The sequence below is a fragment of the Tursiops truncatus genome, chromosome 15 (genome assembly GCF_011762595.2).
Source record: "Tursiops truncatus isolate mTurTru1 chromosome 15, mTurTru1.mat.Y, whole genome shotgun sequence".
NCBI classification, from domain to species: domain Eukaryota; kingdom Metazoa; phylum Chordata; class Mammalia; order Artiodactyla; family Delphinidae; genus Tursiops; species Tursiops truncatus.
Genome location: NC_047048.1, coordinates 3,650,213 through 3,668,783, shown reverse-complemented (window position 1 = coordinate 3,668,783; position 18,571 = coordinate 3,650,213). Strand labels below are relative to the sequence as shown.

Here is an 18,571-nt window from a genome sequence, read left to right as displayed (position 1 = left end):
CCACCATGCATTCCATACTCCACCTGCCCCGCTGCTGAGCCCGGACGTGGCGCTGCTCAACCCGGAGCCAGCAGGACAGCGCTCACGTGTCCACCCAGTCGGCGGACGAACCGCTCTGCGTTACCTGAACAAATGCACCTCTGAGACTCACTTTTCTTTCACAGTCTCGAGCTTGAAGATGTGCACAGTCTCCGTGTTGCTGGAGGTGGACAGAAACACGCCGTCCGTGCTGAAGGCCAGGGAGCAGATGCTCACACACCTGGGGCGAGGGAGGCCCGAGTCACACTGTTTTCTGGGCACAGAGTGCAACCAGCAGTGCCCCCGGGGACTTCACGAAAGTCACAGCGAAGGAAGGGCCCCGTGACAGGCACATGTGGGGCTACTGGTATCTTTCTTATTCCTTTCTAGTCACCCCCTCAAAACATGTGTTCAAGGAAGCAGAATGTCTGAAAGGTGACATCAAGTACGAGTAACCCTTTAATAGATCCTTATGTGGTTAACTCTTTGAGATTTCACGTACCTAAGGGAATCAGGACTTCACTAAACCATTTTTAGCTGAATGAGGCTGGCTTTACAGCACTAAGCTTAGTAAAAGAACCCAATAATTGAGATATAGCAACTCTTAACACGGAAGAGGGTAAACTGGCAACATTGATAATGTTTAAAGGCAAACTTTCGATAAACTTAAGACTCTACAGTTTACCTGTTAAAATCCCAAAGCCACCAAACAAACCTACATTTCCTCGTAACCCTAGAAATGCAAGATGTATTCAGCCCTGTCAACAGTCAAGGGCTTTACTCAATTCAATACATATTTACGAGAGCTCACGACGCACCTGGCGTTGTGCTAAGGCTCAGGATATGATTTTTGCCTCAGTGGAGCCCGGAGGGAGGTGTGAGCAGGAACTCAATTCACCGCAAGCAAGGGACTGAGAAGTTTAGTGGAAGGTGCTACAGGAGCTCGGAGGGAAATGCTATTTCCGCGGGAGGTCGGGAAAGGCCTCCCCAGGGACACTCAACAGACCCAGAGGTTAAGGAGTCGGCAGGTAACAGCCATGACCTCCATGGAGACAGAGGTTCCTCTCCTGAGGAGCTGGGAGCGACGGGGAAGGGAAACCAACCACAGCTGGAAAGGAAGGATGCTGGGAGGCCTTGAAATCCAAGGCCTTTCGGGGTCTGGAGCCAATCCCAGGGGCAAGAAGACGACCCTGAGAGGCTCCAAACAGCTCCCACGATACTCCCATCTTCAAAGAACGACAGGCGGGGCTCAAGTCTGAAGGATAGAGCCCAGGGACAAGAGCAGAGCCCAAGGCGAGCGCGAGGCTGGATGGTGACCCGGGTGGGGCCGCACGGGGAGAGGCCGGCCCTGCTGTGTGTGGCACTGAAGGCCAAGCATCGCCAGTGGGAGGGACCCGGAGAAGGGTGTTCCCCGGTCTGAGGAGACCGGTACTGCAGATGGGGAAGCGGACGGAGCGCCGTGCGGTGACTGTGGCTTGGTGTTTCTTTAGAAAGAAGGAAACTACTATAAGGGCCAAAGCTATCTGCCGGAGTGCTGGGGAGCCGGGGGCGCTGGTTACAGGTTTCCGAGCAGAGCCTGAGGGGAGGAGAGCTGCTGACCAGGTCAGGAGCCCCCGGCTGCACTCGCCCCGCCCGCCTGGGCGAGCTCATCCTTCCACAACCCCGGGCCATCCGGCCACCGCTCTGCGTTCGGGGGAATCACGGACAAACAAAACCCAGTTTGCTCTGATAAAAATGTCCCTCTAGCCTCCCACAACAAGACTTCCAAACCCCGCGTGACCACTCAGCTGGGCTGAAGCGGCTGGTCACTGAACTGGGACCCCAGGGTCTGAGTTTCCACGAGAGCGTGAGCGTGAACTCTGAGCTGACGCTGCGGAATCCGCTTTGGAGCTTTACGCTCTTTACCTCTTCACTCCTCTCCGGAACTCGAAGAGCTTTTGTCCTTCTGGAATGGAAAATACCCTAATCACGGTCCCCTGTGATCGGGAAAGAAGGAAAGAAAAAGGAATTTTAGCTGGGTAGCATCAGGTTTGTATTTCCTGCACATCAGACCTTAGTGGACGGAGTGATGACAGCTGCCCTGGGCCAGGGGGCCTCGGGGGCCCCTGCACCCCCTTCACACTTGACAGGCCCTCACCAGAGCACGCCCTGCTCCACTGTTCACGTGATAATATGACGTCAACCCACTTTAACTCACTACTTCTTCTAAACACTAAGGGCCTTGAAGTCAAAGCTGGAATACAATAGTTCTATTTTCCCTAAGCCATCTGAGGTTTAAACTATTAAAAATCCACCCTGGGAATTCCCTGGCAGTCCAGCAGTTAAGACTCGGAGCTTTCACTGCCGTGGACCTGAGTTCGAGCCCTGGTCAGGGAACTAAGATCCCACAAGCTGCGTGGTGTGGCCAAAAAAACCCCCCAAAAACAAAGAAAACAAAAATACCCTTAAGCATTACTTGGAGGCCCCTCTTTTTTTTTTTTTTTTTTTTGCGGTACGCGGGCCTCTCACTGTTGTGGCCTCTCCCGTTGTGGAGCACAGGCTCCGGACGCGCAGGCTCAGCGGCCATGGCTCATGGGCCCAGCCGCTCTGCGGCACATGGGATCTTCCCGGACCGGGGCACGAACCCGTGTCCCCTGCATCGGCAGGCGGACTCTCAACCACTGCGCCACCAGGGAAGCCCGGAGGCCCCTCTTTTAAGTGGAGCCACTGATCAAGCGCTGATTAGCAACTGAATACCTGGAAATGTTACTTAATTGCCTAAAAAGGAATGAAGCCAAACTTACAAAATGGAAGACCTACACCAAGAAAAGGTCTACAACCAGGACAGAAGAAAATCTGACTAAACGGGGAGCTGCAGCACATCACATCGGGCAGGGGAATGAAATGCTGTTAACATGCAGATCTCCCCACCCCTCCCCCCAAATTCCCAGGGCTTGTGTGGATGCGGGGCAGGACCTGGGCATCTGGGTAAGTTGGTGAGACAGGACAGCCAAGTACGTGAAAATGAGTGGTACTTTCAACATCTAAATATTAAAAGAAAACTACAAGCTACAGTAACAGACTAACACAGAGACAGTCTGACAGAGCAGAATGGAAACACCTTAAAACAGGCAGCATCTCGAATCTCTGGGGTAGGAGAGTTATTAGACGTTTAACCTCATACTGTACAAATTTTAGAAGGTTCGAGCTGTTAAATTTAAGAGGCACTGAGATTACCTGACATGTTTATAAACAGGAAAACAAAAACCCCAACCTATGACCAACCCAAATGTACAGCATCAGGAACTGTTAAATAAACTGTGGTAAATTCATATAACAGGACGCTGCGCAGCCACCAGAGACCATGCCGGAGATAAAATGGGCCCCTTTTGGAAAATATTAATAAAGACAATGATTCTCTGGACAGAAGGACGCCAAGTTTGTACTTTTGGTTATCCAAAAATAACCATGGCAAAGGTTTTGTCCTTTGCAGCCTAAACTTTTAGATTTAGATATGTTCTTAACGGCATACCTACTGTGTAAGACTAATTAAGAGCTGGGGGTCACAGCCTGTGCAGTTCCTCGAAAACAGGATTAAGCCACACTCCTCGGCGAAGCCCCAGCACCTAGTACACAGCAGTGCCGAGAAGGCCACTGGTGGTCTAAGGTCACAAACTGCAATTTGTGAAATTAAGCGTTTGCTCTTTAAATCCCAGAAAAAAAATGTTCTATTTTTACTAGCCTTGAAATCCCATGAAGTGCTTTAAGGCCTCTTAATACCTAATAAAAGGTCATAAAGATTAAGACTGATTAATCAAGGGATAACAGAGTTTCGTGGCTGTCGTGATGCTCCCAGGGGAGAAGAAAAGGACAAGGTGACGCTGTGATTACCCAGCACAGTGTTCAGAACAGTCAGGCTTGGAGTCCAGTTCCTTTGTCGCTGCCCAGCTGGGTGACCCTGGACCGACGACTTAACCTCTCTGAGCCCTCAATATGAAGTAGGGAAAGGTTTACCTTACCAAGGGGGTCAATGAGGTAAATGAACATCAAGGGTCTAGTGAGTGACCCATAAACAGTAGCATCGTTATCACAGAAAGTGGGTGTGAGGGTCCAGACCCACGCGGGAAAGGCAGAGAAGCAAGCCGACGTTTATGTACCTCGTTTGGGTGGCTGGTTCCAGGGGAGAGGTGACTTAGGAGGGGGCTCCTTTAGGTTTTCAGTGAGAAAGCATCAAAGTAAACTAGGCAGTGGGCACTGAGAAGAGAGCAATGAGCCAGGAGAACGTCGAGCAGGCAGAGAAGGGAGAAGACACAGCAGCTGAGCTGGGAGAGGACAAGGGCCCACCAGGGTCACGGGGCCAAGAGAAGGGGGCACACGGAAGGGATGCCCAAGCCGTTTTGTCCTCCGTGCAGGGAGCTTAAAAAGGGCCACGTCCCCTTACCCCAAAATCCTTCTCACTGGAAACTCATGTTAATGTTTAGAGGTGACCATGAAAAGTTTATACGTTAAGACTTACATACTCTATCTATATTCAAATTACTACTATAGGGCTTCCCTGGTGGCGCAGTGGTTGAGAGTCCGCCTGCCAATGCAGGGGATGCGGGTTCGTGCCCCGGTCTGGGAAGATCCCACATGCCGCGGAGCGGCTGGGCCCGTGAGCCATGGCCGCTGAGCCTGCGCGTCCGGAGGCTGTGCTCCGCAACGGGAGAGGCCACAGCAGTGAGAGGCCCGTGTACCGCAAAAAAAAAAAAAAAAAAATTACTACTATAAATATATATTAATACAGCTGAAATACTGGAAACACTAAACCATCCCAGAAGGATGGCTAAGTAAATGACAGCTGAACACGTACAGCCGTGACACGTGCTCCACCGAGGCGAGTGCGGCCGTGGAGCCCTGCCTTGTCTCTCCCCGCACCCGCCCTCCAGGCCGTGGACTGTGCCTGGATGTGAGCTAGCTGGTACAAAACTGCTTTGCTGGTTAGCAAACTAACTGTGTGAACAGAGGTGACCCAGTTTTCCACAGGGCTGCAGCAGCCTTACCTTCTCGGAAGCAGTGGCGAGCTTGGTTCCGCTGGCGTCGAAGGCCAGTGCGGCTAAAGGGCTGTCGTGAGCCGGGATCATGTTTGCAGCTCTCTGGAAGGAAGGGTAAAGAGACACCATGACTACCGTGCCCTGCGCTGCCCACCGGCTGTTACTACCAGCACGGTTAACACAGACGCCAAATCCCCCTGATTAACCAGGGGTGAGGGGTCCAAGGAAATGCTGCTCAAAACCTTTTAAAAATAAGCAAAGCAATGTCTCCGTGGAGTTTTACGGTTTTCTCCATTGTTTCTAGCACTGTGCCACTAGGCGTGCAGCACCGCGGGGACAGGAACACGTCCGGAGGCAGGATGACTCGGACCTGCTTGGCGACGGAGAGGGTGGCAGTGGAAACGATGCCCAGGAAACGAGGAGGGCAGAGGCCCCTTGGCCCTCCTCTTAGGAAGCAGGGGTGCTGTAAAGAGCTCTCCAAGGACCAAAGACCCTCACCAGGTTGATGGTGTCGAAGACCTGCACCTCCCCGATGGTCGCGCTGCCTGGATACGCCAGGTAACAGTTGTCGTTGTTGATCGACAGCGCACACAGGCCTGCGAGCAACACACGAGGAACAAACGCGGGTCAGATCCTCCAAGTGTCACCAGAACTCGTCACTTAGCAAGAACACAGAAATCAAGGGGAGCTCTGACGCGACCTTGGTCGCCGTATCACTGGGTTTTAAGTTCCACACGCCCCAAACTGCCACCGTAGGTGACAGCAGGACTGTAAAAACAGACTAAAGCCCTTTGGTTGGAACTGGTTAGAAACCTCAAAATTGGAGGCTGACCGAACCAACAATTTATGTGGTCACAAGACCAGAGCCAGAAGGACGGTAGCTTGCTTTAAGATCAATACTTTTAAAATCTGTGGAACCTAAAAACAGAAGAAAATCCCTCTCACTGACAGCTCTTAGAAAGGCAGACTGTCTGGTCCCCACGTGCTCACCTGCGGGGTTCGGGGGCGTCTCCCGGATGGTGTGCAGCACCTTCATGTCCCGGATGTTGTGTATGTACAGAGACTCCTCCAGGCACACGATCAGCCTCTGGAAAAGACACAGCAAAACACGGAAAACCAAATGTGAGGCAGAGCCGGTACGACGCTCGCTCCCGACCTCCAGTTAGCGGACTCCTGCACCAAGACGCCGTGTCCCTTCCGGAACCCTTGCCCTGGGTGCTCATGGCACAGTCCCCGCTCGCCCAGGGTGGCGTCTGTACCCACAACTGCTTCCGCCGGCTCTACCAGGACTTCTAACTGCACGATTTAATCCAACCTTATAGAAACTAGTCTCCAGCTAAGAAAGACATGGTTCGCTCTTGTTGCGCTCTCGGCCCTCCCCTCACGAAAACCAGTCTAGAGCCTGGGACAGGTCTGGTGAAGGTTTCCAAAACCGATGCTGAATGAGGCACGGCAGGATGAAAGTAAAAACTAGGGCTTTTAAAAAAGTGTAAAATCCTCCCCGCAGACCATTTTGCAGGTGTCGAAGTTCTCGCTCCATTTTAAGGAAGAGGGATGCGGAGCTGACGCACCGAGGGGATGAGTCCAACGTGTTCACTTTGTAATTTACCATTTTAACCAACCTCCTGTCAACAGACCCAGCTTCAGCCACGTCAGGGGTGTCCATTTTAGTCACGCATGGGCCACCCGAGGCCACGTAACAAGCATTCCCTGCACAGAACTGGTTGTTGACAGAACGTGGTGACAGCCCTTAAGGACAAGGCTGTACTTTGTAAGCCAAAGCCATGTGACCATCTCATGGAATAAACTCAAGGGCCAGCCACCAGGTCTACACTCCGGGCCAGACATTCTTGTGGGTTTTGGGAGAGACACAAAAAAGTAATAAATCCTTCATCTTAAAAGTTAAATTAACAGTTAAAGGGATCGGGAATTCCCTGGCCGTCCAGTGGTTAGGACACAGTGCTTTCAACTGCCAGGGCCCGGGTTCAGTCCCTGGTCAGGGGAACTAAGATCCTGCAAGCCATAAGAGGTGGGAAAAAAAAAAAAAAAAAAAAGATAAAGATGCTCACAGATTTTTTAAAAAAGTAACATTTATAAAAAGCAAAAGAAGGTTCATGTCTTGAGGGATGAGTAAAGCAAACGGCAGAGGCCAGGGAATCGTCAGGAATGGGGCTATCTGAGCAAAATTGCTGAGACGAGAAAACAGAGTTGAGTCCAGGTGGGGGGTCAGGTGAGCAGAAGCATGGCCAGAGGGACCAGAAACGCCGCCTGGGGACGGTCGGCTGTGTCCGAGGGGCGCCACTGAGAACTCGGAGACACAGGCCAGAGGCCCCGGCAGCTGAGTGGGGTGAGAGCGCGGCCCACCTGCCTGTTCAGCTTCACAGCCAGGATGGTGTTGGAGTAGCTGTAGTTGCAGATCTCGGTCCCCTTCTTAAAGTGGCAAACCTTCAGCTTCCGGGGGGCTTTGAGGCTGACGATGGCCACTAAGCTGCTTGAGAACAATCTTTCCACGATGCACACATCTTCAGTGTCAGCTGAAAGGAGGAAAAAACCCCACATCTGTGTGTATCCCTGTCAACAGGCACAACGCGCTCGTGTGCGCAAACACGTGTCTACGGGCGGGCTCCCCACTGCAAGCTCTGGGGCCAAGAGAGCGGGTCAAGCTCGCTGCTTATGAGGCCTGGACAAGCCGCCGGCAGGTCGCCCTGCACTCCGCAAGGAGGACCCACTCCTCAGAGGCCCCCCCATTCCACACGTGGCACCCTGTCACTGCCCCCCCGGGGGGTCACCCAGAACCACCTTCATCTGCTCCCTGGCTCACTGGAATGTGAGCCCCGCCCAGACGGAGGCCTCATTTTCGGGCTCACAGCTGTAACCCCGGCACTTACAACTGTACCTGACATATGACGGGCCCCCAAGCGTTCCCTGAATGACTGCGTCTCTGGAGAGCTTGCTTTCCTGCCTGTAAACGGGGCTCACGGCCACCCTGGTGTGAGGAGGGACTTACAGACTCCAGCACGCAGGCAGCCCTCGACCCCCTTCACTCCCTGCTCCCCACCCCCGCTCAGAAGACGGTGGGTAATGAACTGTGTGCACAGCAGCCCACACAGACAAGAACAGACACGGCGGACCCTGCGCGGCTGTTACTTCACCCCCATCTCCTGGGAGGCCCCCATACCCGCACTCTCTCCTTACTCTCCCCTTGGTTTCATTGGCAATTGCCTGGGGCAAGTTCAGACGGAGGGGCAAAGAGAATTCTGGAATGCGGGAAGAGCTCAGAGCCAAGAATCTAGATGACTTTCATGCGCGGCCTGTCTCGACCTGAGCTCCGGGAAGTACCGCCGAGCCGGGGTTAAGCACAGACCCGTTCACCACCCTAACAATGATCTGCGGCCACACTCTGTCTGGAGCTGAGCGGAGCACAGAGAACAGAGACACCCAGATGGATCAGAGCCCAGGGCACCTGGGAGGCCGGACTAGCCGGAGCCTCAAGAGCAGCTCCACCGTGAACAGGAACGCTCCTGTGCAAGTCCGCACACCAGACCAAGTGCATGGCTATTCGAAAGGCTTCCTTCCACTCAGCTGTCGCTGACCTTAATGGTGTAACTTAAAAACACACGTAGGTTAGTTTCAAAACCAAACTACTACAGTGAGCAAGTGAGCTCTACAGGTCCCCGTAGAAAGACACAAACTGTTCTAGGAAAGCGCGTGGTATCAGTCATCTCAATGTGGGTCTGGCAGCCCTACGTGCTCAGCACAGGGCCCAGCTACTGGGTGTCAGCCAAGAGTTATATCCAAAGTGGCGCAACTCATATTTGTGGAAAAAAATTAAGATGCCGCCATTACATAGACGGAATAGGCAATAAGATCAAGTGCGTGATTCCAAGCTCCTCACAGTAATTTAATCACAGCTGCTTTCACACAGATGAGAATCACTTCTCTTGCCTGCAGCTACAAACTAACCTCCCTTCAAAAAGAACCACGCAAGCCTGAAGCTTGTCTGCCCCGCAGCATCTCAGGGGAGCTGCCAACCCCTTCCAGGATCTGACCCTGGACTGAAGGGCACAATCACGCGTGACCTCCAGCACAGGGGACGCGGCCTCGGCCTGTTTTCATCGGCTGACTCGAGGCCAGCACCTGCACAGGCAGTGTTCCAACATCAGGCCGACACGACTCGGGAGAGACCAACCGCCACCCAGAACGGCAATGATGTGCAGTAAAGATAACCTCCCTCGGGCCCAGATCCTCACCTTCTCCCGTGCAGGGCCCGTGGCAGGGAGGGGCTGGGCCCATGGCTGGGAGGGGCAGGGCCCGTGGGCTGGGAGGGGCTGGGCCCGTGGCAGGGAGGGGCTGGGCCCATGGCTGGGAGGGGCTGGGCCCGTGGGCTGGGAGGGGCTGGGCCCGTGGCAGGGAGGGGCTGGGCCCATGGCTGGGAAGGGCAGGGAGGGCCATCTCCACAGCCACGCTTGCTCCCACGAGGCTCAGGCCCATCCTGCCCGGCGTCTCACCCTTCAGGCTCCCACCTCCGAGTCACCTCACTCTCTCCTCAAGATCTGAAGACGGTTTGGAGGCACACGGCCCTGATGGATCGCACCCTGCACTTCTCACGCAGCGCTGTCCTGTCATCCCTGGGAACCCGGAGGCCGGCTCAGCAGGGTGACCCTCCCACCCCCGCCCAGGCCCAGTTTCCAAGGGCAGGAGTGTGTCTGCCTGGGCACACTGCCCCCTATCGGGTCTGACGCTGGCTGGCACACTGAATGTGGTAACACGGACGCCATCCGGAGACCCCGACAGATTCTGATGGGGAGGCAGAACAAAATGTGAAAGGGAGGTGAGCGGGGAAGTGGACAGAGAACTCTGGCAGCTGACAGCAGGAGCTGTGTAACGAGGCGATGCAGAGACGGGGGAGGGACGGATGGTCACGTGCGGGACACATATGGCCAAAGAAAGTGCCCGTCTTGAGATAAATGAGCAACTAGAGGCACCGATGGAGAGACAGACAATGCAGTAGCGACAGGATGACGTCTGAGAAACCGGAAGGCGTGAGACCCCGCAGGACTGGTTTCAACAGACAGGTACCCCCCTCTTCCCCATTTGAAAGGAGGGAGATGACAAGATGGCACAGATCGGGGTGAGGGGGGTGGTCCTCTGAGGGAGGAAGTACCAGGGAGTTCCACGCTGAAAGCAGCCGTTTCTCCTTGAGGCATGCGAGCGGCTATCAGCTCTGAGGGGCACAGAGGTGGGAGGTTTAATGAGGGAGGACAGCATGAACAATCACCTCCCAGGGTAAAAGCAAACAGTTATTAGAAAAAGGTCGGATCATCAGCAGGCACTGCCAGTCTCCCGCTGAGGCCGCGGTAATCAATTAAAATTCAAGCAGAGGAAAATCGTATCAATGCAAGAGATGCAGAAGCAGCACGAGAAAACTCACTGCCTGTTCACAGTAAAAACTCAGAACCCTAAGGATCAGAGGAAACGTCTTCCATCATAAAGGACTTCTGCGAAAAATGTCACAGCTAGCACCACACTTCGTCGTGGACCTAACACTGAACTCTTTTCCTTTAAGACCGTAAACAGGGCAGGGCAGCCCCTCTCCTCACTCTGGACTGGAAGCTGACAGAAGGCCACAGGCAAGAAGAAGACATCAAAGGCACAAGGACCAGAAAGGAAGACAGCAAACTACTACTCTGCAAGCTCATGGACTCTGCTAAGCACCTATTAAAAGTAATGAATGAATTTAGCAAAGTCACAGGACACAAGGTTAGAATACAAGAATCAACCATATTTTTATACACTCTTAGCCAACAACTGGGAAGGAAAACGAAGAAATTCCATTTACAACACTCTCAAAAACCAAAACATGAGGACGAAATTTAACAAAAGATGTAAGACCTCCATACCCAAACCCACAGAGTATTGCTAAGAGAAATTAAAGAAGATCTTCATAAATGGAGAGATATACCACGTTCACAGACTGGAGTACTCAACATTATATGTTAAGATACCAATTCTCACCCAGCTGACATCTAGGTCCAATGCAACCCCAATCACAAGCCCAGCAGACTTCTTTTGTAGCCACTGACAAGCTGATTTTAAAGTCAGAAAGGCAAAGGATCTAGAATACCCGAGGCTGTCTTGGAAAAGAACAAAGTTGAAGGGCTCACACATCATGTGACTTTAAACCTCAGTATACAAACAAAATGTCAGGAAACAAGACAGTATGTTTCCGACATAAAGGCTAATAAACAGACCAACAAAAGAGAATAAAGAGCAGGAACAGACACACACTTGTAGGACTGTTTTTAGGCACCAAAGCAATTCAGTGATGGAAGAAAAATCTTTCCGACAAATGGTGGAGCAGGAATTCCTAGGGAGAAGCTTAAGGTGACTCATAGCTCATACCACACACCAGAATTAGTCTGAGAAGGAACCACTGAGCTAAACATACAAGCTGAAACTATAAAGCTTTCAAAGAAAACATAGGAAAAGATCTTCATGACTTGACAGTAGGCAAAGGTTTCTTGGAAAGGACAGAAAAGGCAAAAATCATAAATGAAAAAAATAAATCAGACTTCATCAAAATTCAAAATATTTGCTCAAAAGACAAGCCAAGCCACAGACTGGGAAAAAATATTTACAAAACGTATGTGACAGAGGTCTGGTATCCAGAATATCTAAAGAACTCTGACAACTTGACAATAAAAAGGCAAAACAATCAAATTTTAAAAGGGACGAAAGATCTGAACAGATATTTCACAAAAGATACACAGAGGGCCAACAAAGACATCAATGTGTCCAACATCATTAGCCATCGGGGGAATTTAAACTAAAACCACAAGGAGATATTATTAGACACACATCAGAACGCCCAAGATGAAAAAGCCCGATACCGCCAAATGCTGGTGAGAATGCAGAGCCACCAGACTGTCACAAGCACTGGTGGCAGCGCACAACGGACAGCCACTAGGAGGACCTGAGAGCTTCCTGTAAAACGAAACACAGGTTCCACTCCTATTTACCTAAGACAAATGAAAACATGTGTCCACAAAAAGATTTCTACAAGAATGTTCACAGCAGCTTTATTCGTAATAAATAAGTAATAGCTAAAAACTGGAAAAAGCCCAGACTCCCCTCAATAGGAGAATGAATATACAGTCAGCAGTATATCCATATATTGGACAACGGAGATGCAACAATATGGACAAACCTCAAAAACATGCCTCTGAGCAAAAGAAACCTTACTAAGGGGGCATATGCTGCATTTATATGATGCAGAACAGGCCAAACTAACTCCTTGCCTCTTGGCAGGTGGAAGGGAGCTGCGAGTGATGGGGGAAGCGGTATGAGGGAACTTTCTGGAGTGATGGTGAACCCTGATAGTTCAGGTTACACAGATGTCTGTGCATTTGTCAGAACACAGAATGTTGACTTAAGATCTGTGCATTCCACTGTATGTAAATATTACCTCAAAAGGAAAAAATGAAAACAACGCTCGTAACTAATATTCATGGTATGGTATTTCAGGGAGTGTGTACTGATGTCTGCAAGGTACTCAGAAACGCAGACACAAAAAATAGGATGGATGGATACATGGACGGATGGACGGAGAGATGGGTAAGTATGGTAACGTGCTAACAATAGACTACATGCTGGGTACATGGGTACTGGCTGTAAAATACTTTCAACTTTTCTGGGTGTTTGAAAATGTCCATTAATAAAATGGTGGAAAAAGAAAAGGGATGTATCGTTCATTTGGTTAAACCAGGTGTACAGAAAGTAAAGAAAATGGGTTTAGGGTGTTGCCATCCAACTATAAGTTTGAAATTTCTTTTTTTAAACTTTAATGAAAACAAGCAGAAGAGACTCCTTTTAGAATTTTAACAACAGGGGAAGTGTGGTGTGGAGGCAGCAAAGCTGTTTTTAGCTGCAAACATTCATAGAAGAGAACATTATAATGAATCTCCACAGACCTGCATCACCTGGATTTCACAAATGTTATCTTTCTACCATTCAGCTTCAGCTATCTTTTTCTTTGCTGAAGTTTCAAAGAGAGGCTCATCATCTTGACATTTCACCCCTAAATACTTCAGTAACCCCTCTAAATAGATCAAGACATAGGAAAAATGTCTTTTCCAGCTCATGAGTGAAGTGGAAAATTTCTTATATCAAAATCAATTGCAAGTAGACGAGTATTTAACGTAAAACACAAACCCAAAGAACCAGAAGATGACGTGAGAGACTATTCATGCACCCCCGAAACAGGAGGAGCCTTCCTAGTACGCAGAAGCCTTACGAGCAGAGACGGATGCATCTGAATACACAGGAAGTCAAGACGTCAGAATGGCAAGAAGACCACGAGCAAGGTTAGAGAGCAAACAACCCGGAAGAAATATGAGCAACCCACAGCCACTGGCTAATGTGCTTTAAGTCTGTAAGAGACAAATAATCCAACAGAAGGGCAGGCAAAGGGGGAAAAAAGCAAATCAAGAAAAGAACCGCAAATGACTACCAGCAATTCCACTCCTACAGTATCTATCTACTCAAAGAGAAATGAAAACACACGTCCACACGATCACACAAATGTGCACAGAAGCACTATTTACGACAGCCAAAAAGGGGAAACAACCCAAGTGTCCGCTGACAACACATGGAATGTCCACACCCTGTAATACCAATGAGCAACAAAAAGAAAGGAAGTGCCCATCCGTGCTCCAACACGGGTGAACCCTGAGAACACTCCAGGTGAAGGAAGCCGGTCACCTGTGACTCCATTTATCTGAAACGTCCAGAGCAGCGAATGGACAGTGGGAGAAAGGAGGTTAGTGGTGGCCAAGGGCTGAGGGGGTGGGGGTGGGATGCAGTCGCCCTGCTAATGGACTGAGGGGCTCTCAAATGTTTTAAAATTAGCTTAAGGTAGGCTGCACAACTCAGTAAATATACTGGAACCCACTGAATTGTACACTTTAAACAGCTGATTTTTACGGCGTCCAAATTACATCTCAAAAAAGCTATTAAAAAAAAATAACCCACTCAGGCAGACAACTGAATAAACTCGAATTCTGGCCACTACATTGAGATCTGCTGTATGAAGGACAGGGCAGCAGGGCCCTGAAACATCAAGCTGTGCTCCTATGAGCTCGTGAGTGATAGAGGGCCCTTCACCGGGATCCCCTCCAAGACCACGCGGCCCTGGACCCGGGAGCACACACAGGCTTCCAGGGTTCTCTCAAACTGCCAGAATCATACACTAAATATTGGGTTTTCTCTGGGAAATACCTGCAACTTCCATCAGATGTCCAAAGGAGACAGGAACCAGAAAACGGCGGAGGCTGCCTGCAAAAGGCAGATGAACTGCCGGTCACCCCGGAGTCACCGCATTTTTGTCATTACTTAAGTAAAAAACAACCAACGGGATTCACCTCAGAGACCCTTTAAGCCCTAGGAAGCAACGTGCTTAGGTCTTTTCAGGAATACACCTTCATAAAGCAACCTACTTTGACACGTTGCCAGTGGTTCCGGTTTGTTATTCTTCTGCTGCATCGTCTCCGGCTCTTTAATGTTGTTACGTTACACCTCGCTCCCCAGAGAACTTTTACAAACAAGCACCCACAGAACCCACAGACCCAGAGCGGTCAGTTTGCACTGAACTGAGGCACGCACAGCTCAGCCCTCCCATGAAATACCAGCGCACAGCAATCAGGCTGATAACTGAGGAGCAGGGTGCCCAAATGAAAAGACGCAGGGCAGTCGGCACGCAGGGCGACCATGGAGAAAGCCTGAGCGCAAACCCCAGTGGCCTCCAGTGTCTAAGGCCTTTGCTTCCACGGCCCTTCGATGTGGCCTTGGCCACAGTTTCTGTCACACTTTCTTCCTAGAGAGTGCCTATCCAAAATTTAAGAAACTACTTCATTTAGGAAAGAATGTTGTTGGGACTTCCCTGGTGGCGCAGTGGTTAAGAATCCGCCTGCCAATGCAGGGCACACGGGTTCCAGCCCCAGTCCAGGAAGATCCCACATGCAACTAAGCCCGTGCACCACAACTATAGCCTGCGCTCTAGAGCCCACGAGCCACAAGTACCGAGCCCGTGTGCCACAACTACTGAAGCCCGCACGCCTAGAGCCCGTGTTGTGCAACAAGAGAGGTCACCGCAATGAGAAGCCCATGCACCACTGCGAAGAGCAGCCCCCGCTCGCTGCAACTAGAGAAAGCCCGCACGCAGCAACGAAGACCCAACACAGCCAAAAATAAAAAAAAAAAGAATGTTGTTTTGCTTCTGCTGGTGCTGTTCAGAGCCGGCGATGATAAAACTTCCCGTGGTGGGAAGAGGGGAGGGACAAAGCCATGAACTAACACAGCACACTCTGCAACCAGGCGTGTCGGTGGATGCCTGGGGCTCCGAAGAGACGCACGTGTACAGTCCACCCGATCTTTCATTACAACAGGCTCAAGAAGAGAGGCTACTGGATTTCTCCCCTGGAAGATCCTTTAGTGTAAATCTCACTGAGGTGAATGTTCCAGCCAGTGCAAGGTCTGCCGAATCAGAACCTAGTCGGCCAGCCTGCTTATGCTGAGTTTCAGAACTAATGCTTTGTGAGGTATGATTTCCTAGCTCAGAAGCATAAAATCCAAAGACGACACACGATGTAGAATCTGAAAAGGCCAACTTTTCCTTCTGAACTTCTGTGATATTTTACAAGTAATAAAACTACAACCTTTATTTATATTGCCTAACAGGGTAGGATTTTGTTTCAGTAATGTTTCAGGGAAGAGAGACCACATATTTGCACTTTACATACCTTCAAATAAATTTAAAAGGACACACAGAGAGGGAAAGAGAATGCAGGGCACACACGGGGCAAAGCACACATGGGAGCTTCTGCTACTTCCCTTAAGTTTGAAACTATAATACAGAGAGTTGGAAAACAAAAACCTTCCAGTGCTGCTGGGCAAAGGTTTTTTGTTTAAGTAAACGAAACAGAACAAATAGCTGTCCATCTTGCTTCTCCCAAGACCAGCTCTGGCTCATTCTTTCTGTACCGGCAGCGGTGACCGACAGCGAAGACCTGACGTTACAAGGGACAGTCAAGAGGCACGAGGGGGCGAGCCCACTGAGCCGGGCTGAGCGTGGAGGCGTTAAGTTCTACTCTGCCAGAATCTCCATGTACGAAAATACCGGAAAGTGATCTTAACTCAGTAGCTAGCCTGTTTTCTAAGAGACGTTCTTCTATCTGCTTAACGATGTTCTAGGGGCAAGAGAATTTCGCAGCTTCAGTGTCACGTGCTAACCCTGAAAGAGCTCTCTGTCCATTCCCACCTATTTTAAGGGCTGAAGCTCACTAAGAACAACAAAGAAATCTATATACCACCTCAACATGCTGGTCAGTAAACACCCACTCTTTCATGATGCTATCAAGGCATCACATTGTGTCCCATCAAAAACTTCTGAAGGGCTTCCCTGGTGGCGCAGTGGTTTGGAGTCCGCCTGCCGATGCAAGGGACATGGGTTCGTGCCCCGGTCCGGGAGGATCCCACATGCTGCGGAGCGGCTGGGCCCGTGAGACATGGCTGCTGGGCCTGCACGTCCGGAGCCTGTGCTCCGCAACGGGAGAGGCCACAGCAGCGAGAGGCCTGCGTACCAAAAAAAAAAAAAAAAAAAAAAAAAACCTTCTGAAAAATGAGGCACCAAAACCCACTTGATAAACTTCAAGGAAACAAATTAGTCACTGAACTGATTCAAACTGAGAAGGTGTCAAGACAAGGTTTTGGTATTCTGATATCCCATCTAAGCACTGGGTCTCCATTCTGTGGTTGTCAAACCAGTCGACCCTAATCACGACAGCAACAATTTAACAGCACGATTCAGGCGCTCATGGGCATGTAGATTTAATAAATGTTTCAGTCATTCATAAAAGCCCGATGGAATCCTGTTTCCAGGGATCAGGCAACCCTTTGAAGGAATTCCCTACAGGAAACAATCCTACCAGTGATCAAGAGAAGGCTGCCAATCTGGGGATTCCAGAAGCGCCTCCTGAGATAAGCGAGCACAAGCACTCCAGTTCAGAGAGACTTTATCACCCCGATCACGCCTTCCAGCTACACACTAGGAGAAAGGCTTTTTCAGAAGATTTAGTAAGCACCAGGAGGCAAGTTTGAGGACAAAAAAGGAGTAAAACCTAAGGCAGGAGCTGTGAGTTAGGGACACTTACTGTAAGAATCCCGCTTCCAGCCATCTCCCCGTAAAGGGCCCGGGTGCTGGCCTTCAGGGGCAGCAACAAACAGGGGGCTTGTTGGGGAATGTCAGACACCATCTGCTGATGGAGGTGAGGGACACCAGAGGGCGGACTTGGAGAGGGGAGGCCAAGGCCTGGAGGGAGTCTGGCGAGCCTCTGAGCCCCAGTGGGCCACAAGAACTCTGCAACTGCAAGTACTGGGCACAAAGAAAGGACGTTTCTCCTGGGTCCTCACCTTATGTTAATGCAGGAAGGGTGGGGGGCGGTATTTACATGTGTGTTCGCTCCACACTGTGTCCCCAGCCTAACATCCGACACAAATGTATTTCCTTGTTCTTTGTGTGCCTCCATTTAAACATAAGTGTCATGAGAGCAGAAACTTTGTCACCATTGTGTCTCCACAGCCAGAACAGGGCTGGCACATAGCAGGTCCTCAACGAACGTTTACGGAGTGAGTGGAACCAGAAATGAATATGAGATGTCTCTTCATATCAACTCGCTGAAACTTCCCCTTCTTAAGAGATATTAACAGGCAAAGGAGAATTCCAAAATGGAACACCAAACCACAGTGAAAGCAAAGTTGATAAGAGTGGAACATTCAGGAAGGAGATGCTGGCATCATTAATAAGGAGAAAACTCAATTCCCCCAAACTGCATGCTCACGTAGATAATTAAAATGATAAATATTAAATCTCTCCTTGAATCCATAACCCAGCGTGACTAATTACAATAATACTGACCTCCTCAATCCTCCGTAACAAGAATTCTTAATTAGATCACGCCACGGGCAGGCTTCAGGGCTATCATTATGTACAGAGAAAATACTTACAAACCACGCATACGACAAAGGACCAGTATCTAGAATATATAAAGAACTTTCAAAACTCAACATTAAAAAACTCCAAGTAATCCAATTAAAAAGTGGGCCAAAACATGAACAGACATTTCACTGAAGAGAATGGCAAACAAGCACATGAAAAACTGTTCAACATCATTAGCCATTAGGGAATTACAAAGTAAAACCACGAGCTAGCGCTGCACGCAGCCGTGAGAACGGCTAAAGGAAAAAACACTGGTAACACCAAATGCTGGCAAGGATTCTGAGGAACTGGCTCACTCACACATTACTGGTGGGGATGTAAAATGGTACAGCCACCCTGTAAAACAGTTCAGCACTTAAAAAAGACAAAGACAGGGCTTCCCTAGTGGTGCAGTGGTTAAGAGTCCACCTGCTGATGCAGGGGACATGGGTTCGTGCCCCGGTCCGGGAAGATCCCACATGCCGCGGAGCGGCTGGGCCCGTAAGCCATG

General features: G+C 50.2%; 1 protein-coding gene across 4 annotated transcripts in view; it reads right to left on the bottom strand.

Annotated features, from left to right (window-relative positions):
- WIPI2 (WD repeat domain, phosphoinositide interacting 2) overlaps positions 1 to 18,571 on the bottom strand; it is a 31,326-nt gene that overhangs the window by 4,417 nt on the left and 8,338 nt on the right. For 3 of the 4 annotated variants that reach the window (XM_004328121.4, XM_004328124.4, XM_073791849.1), the window contains 6 exons: positions 7,395 to 7,564; positions 6,021 to 6,117; positions 5,529 to 5,626; positions 5,040 to 5,132; positions 1,924 to 1,994; positions 152 to 259 (listed from right to left, as the gene is read on the bottom strand). In XM_004328121.4, the coding sequence (XP_004328169.3) occupies positions 152 to 259; positions 1,924 to 1,994; positions 5,040 to 5,132; positions 5,529 to 5,626; positions 6,021 to 6,117; positions 7,395 to 7,564 (637 nt within the window). Of the gene's footprint in view, positions 1 to 151; positions 260 to 1,923; positions 1,995 to 5,039; positions 5,133 to 5,528; positions 5,627 to 6,020; positions 6,118 to 7,394; positions 7,565 to 18,571 lie in introns of those variants that run through there. The other variant, XM_019947385.3, reaches the window with a different exon arrangement.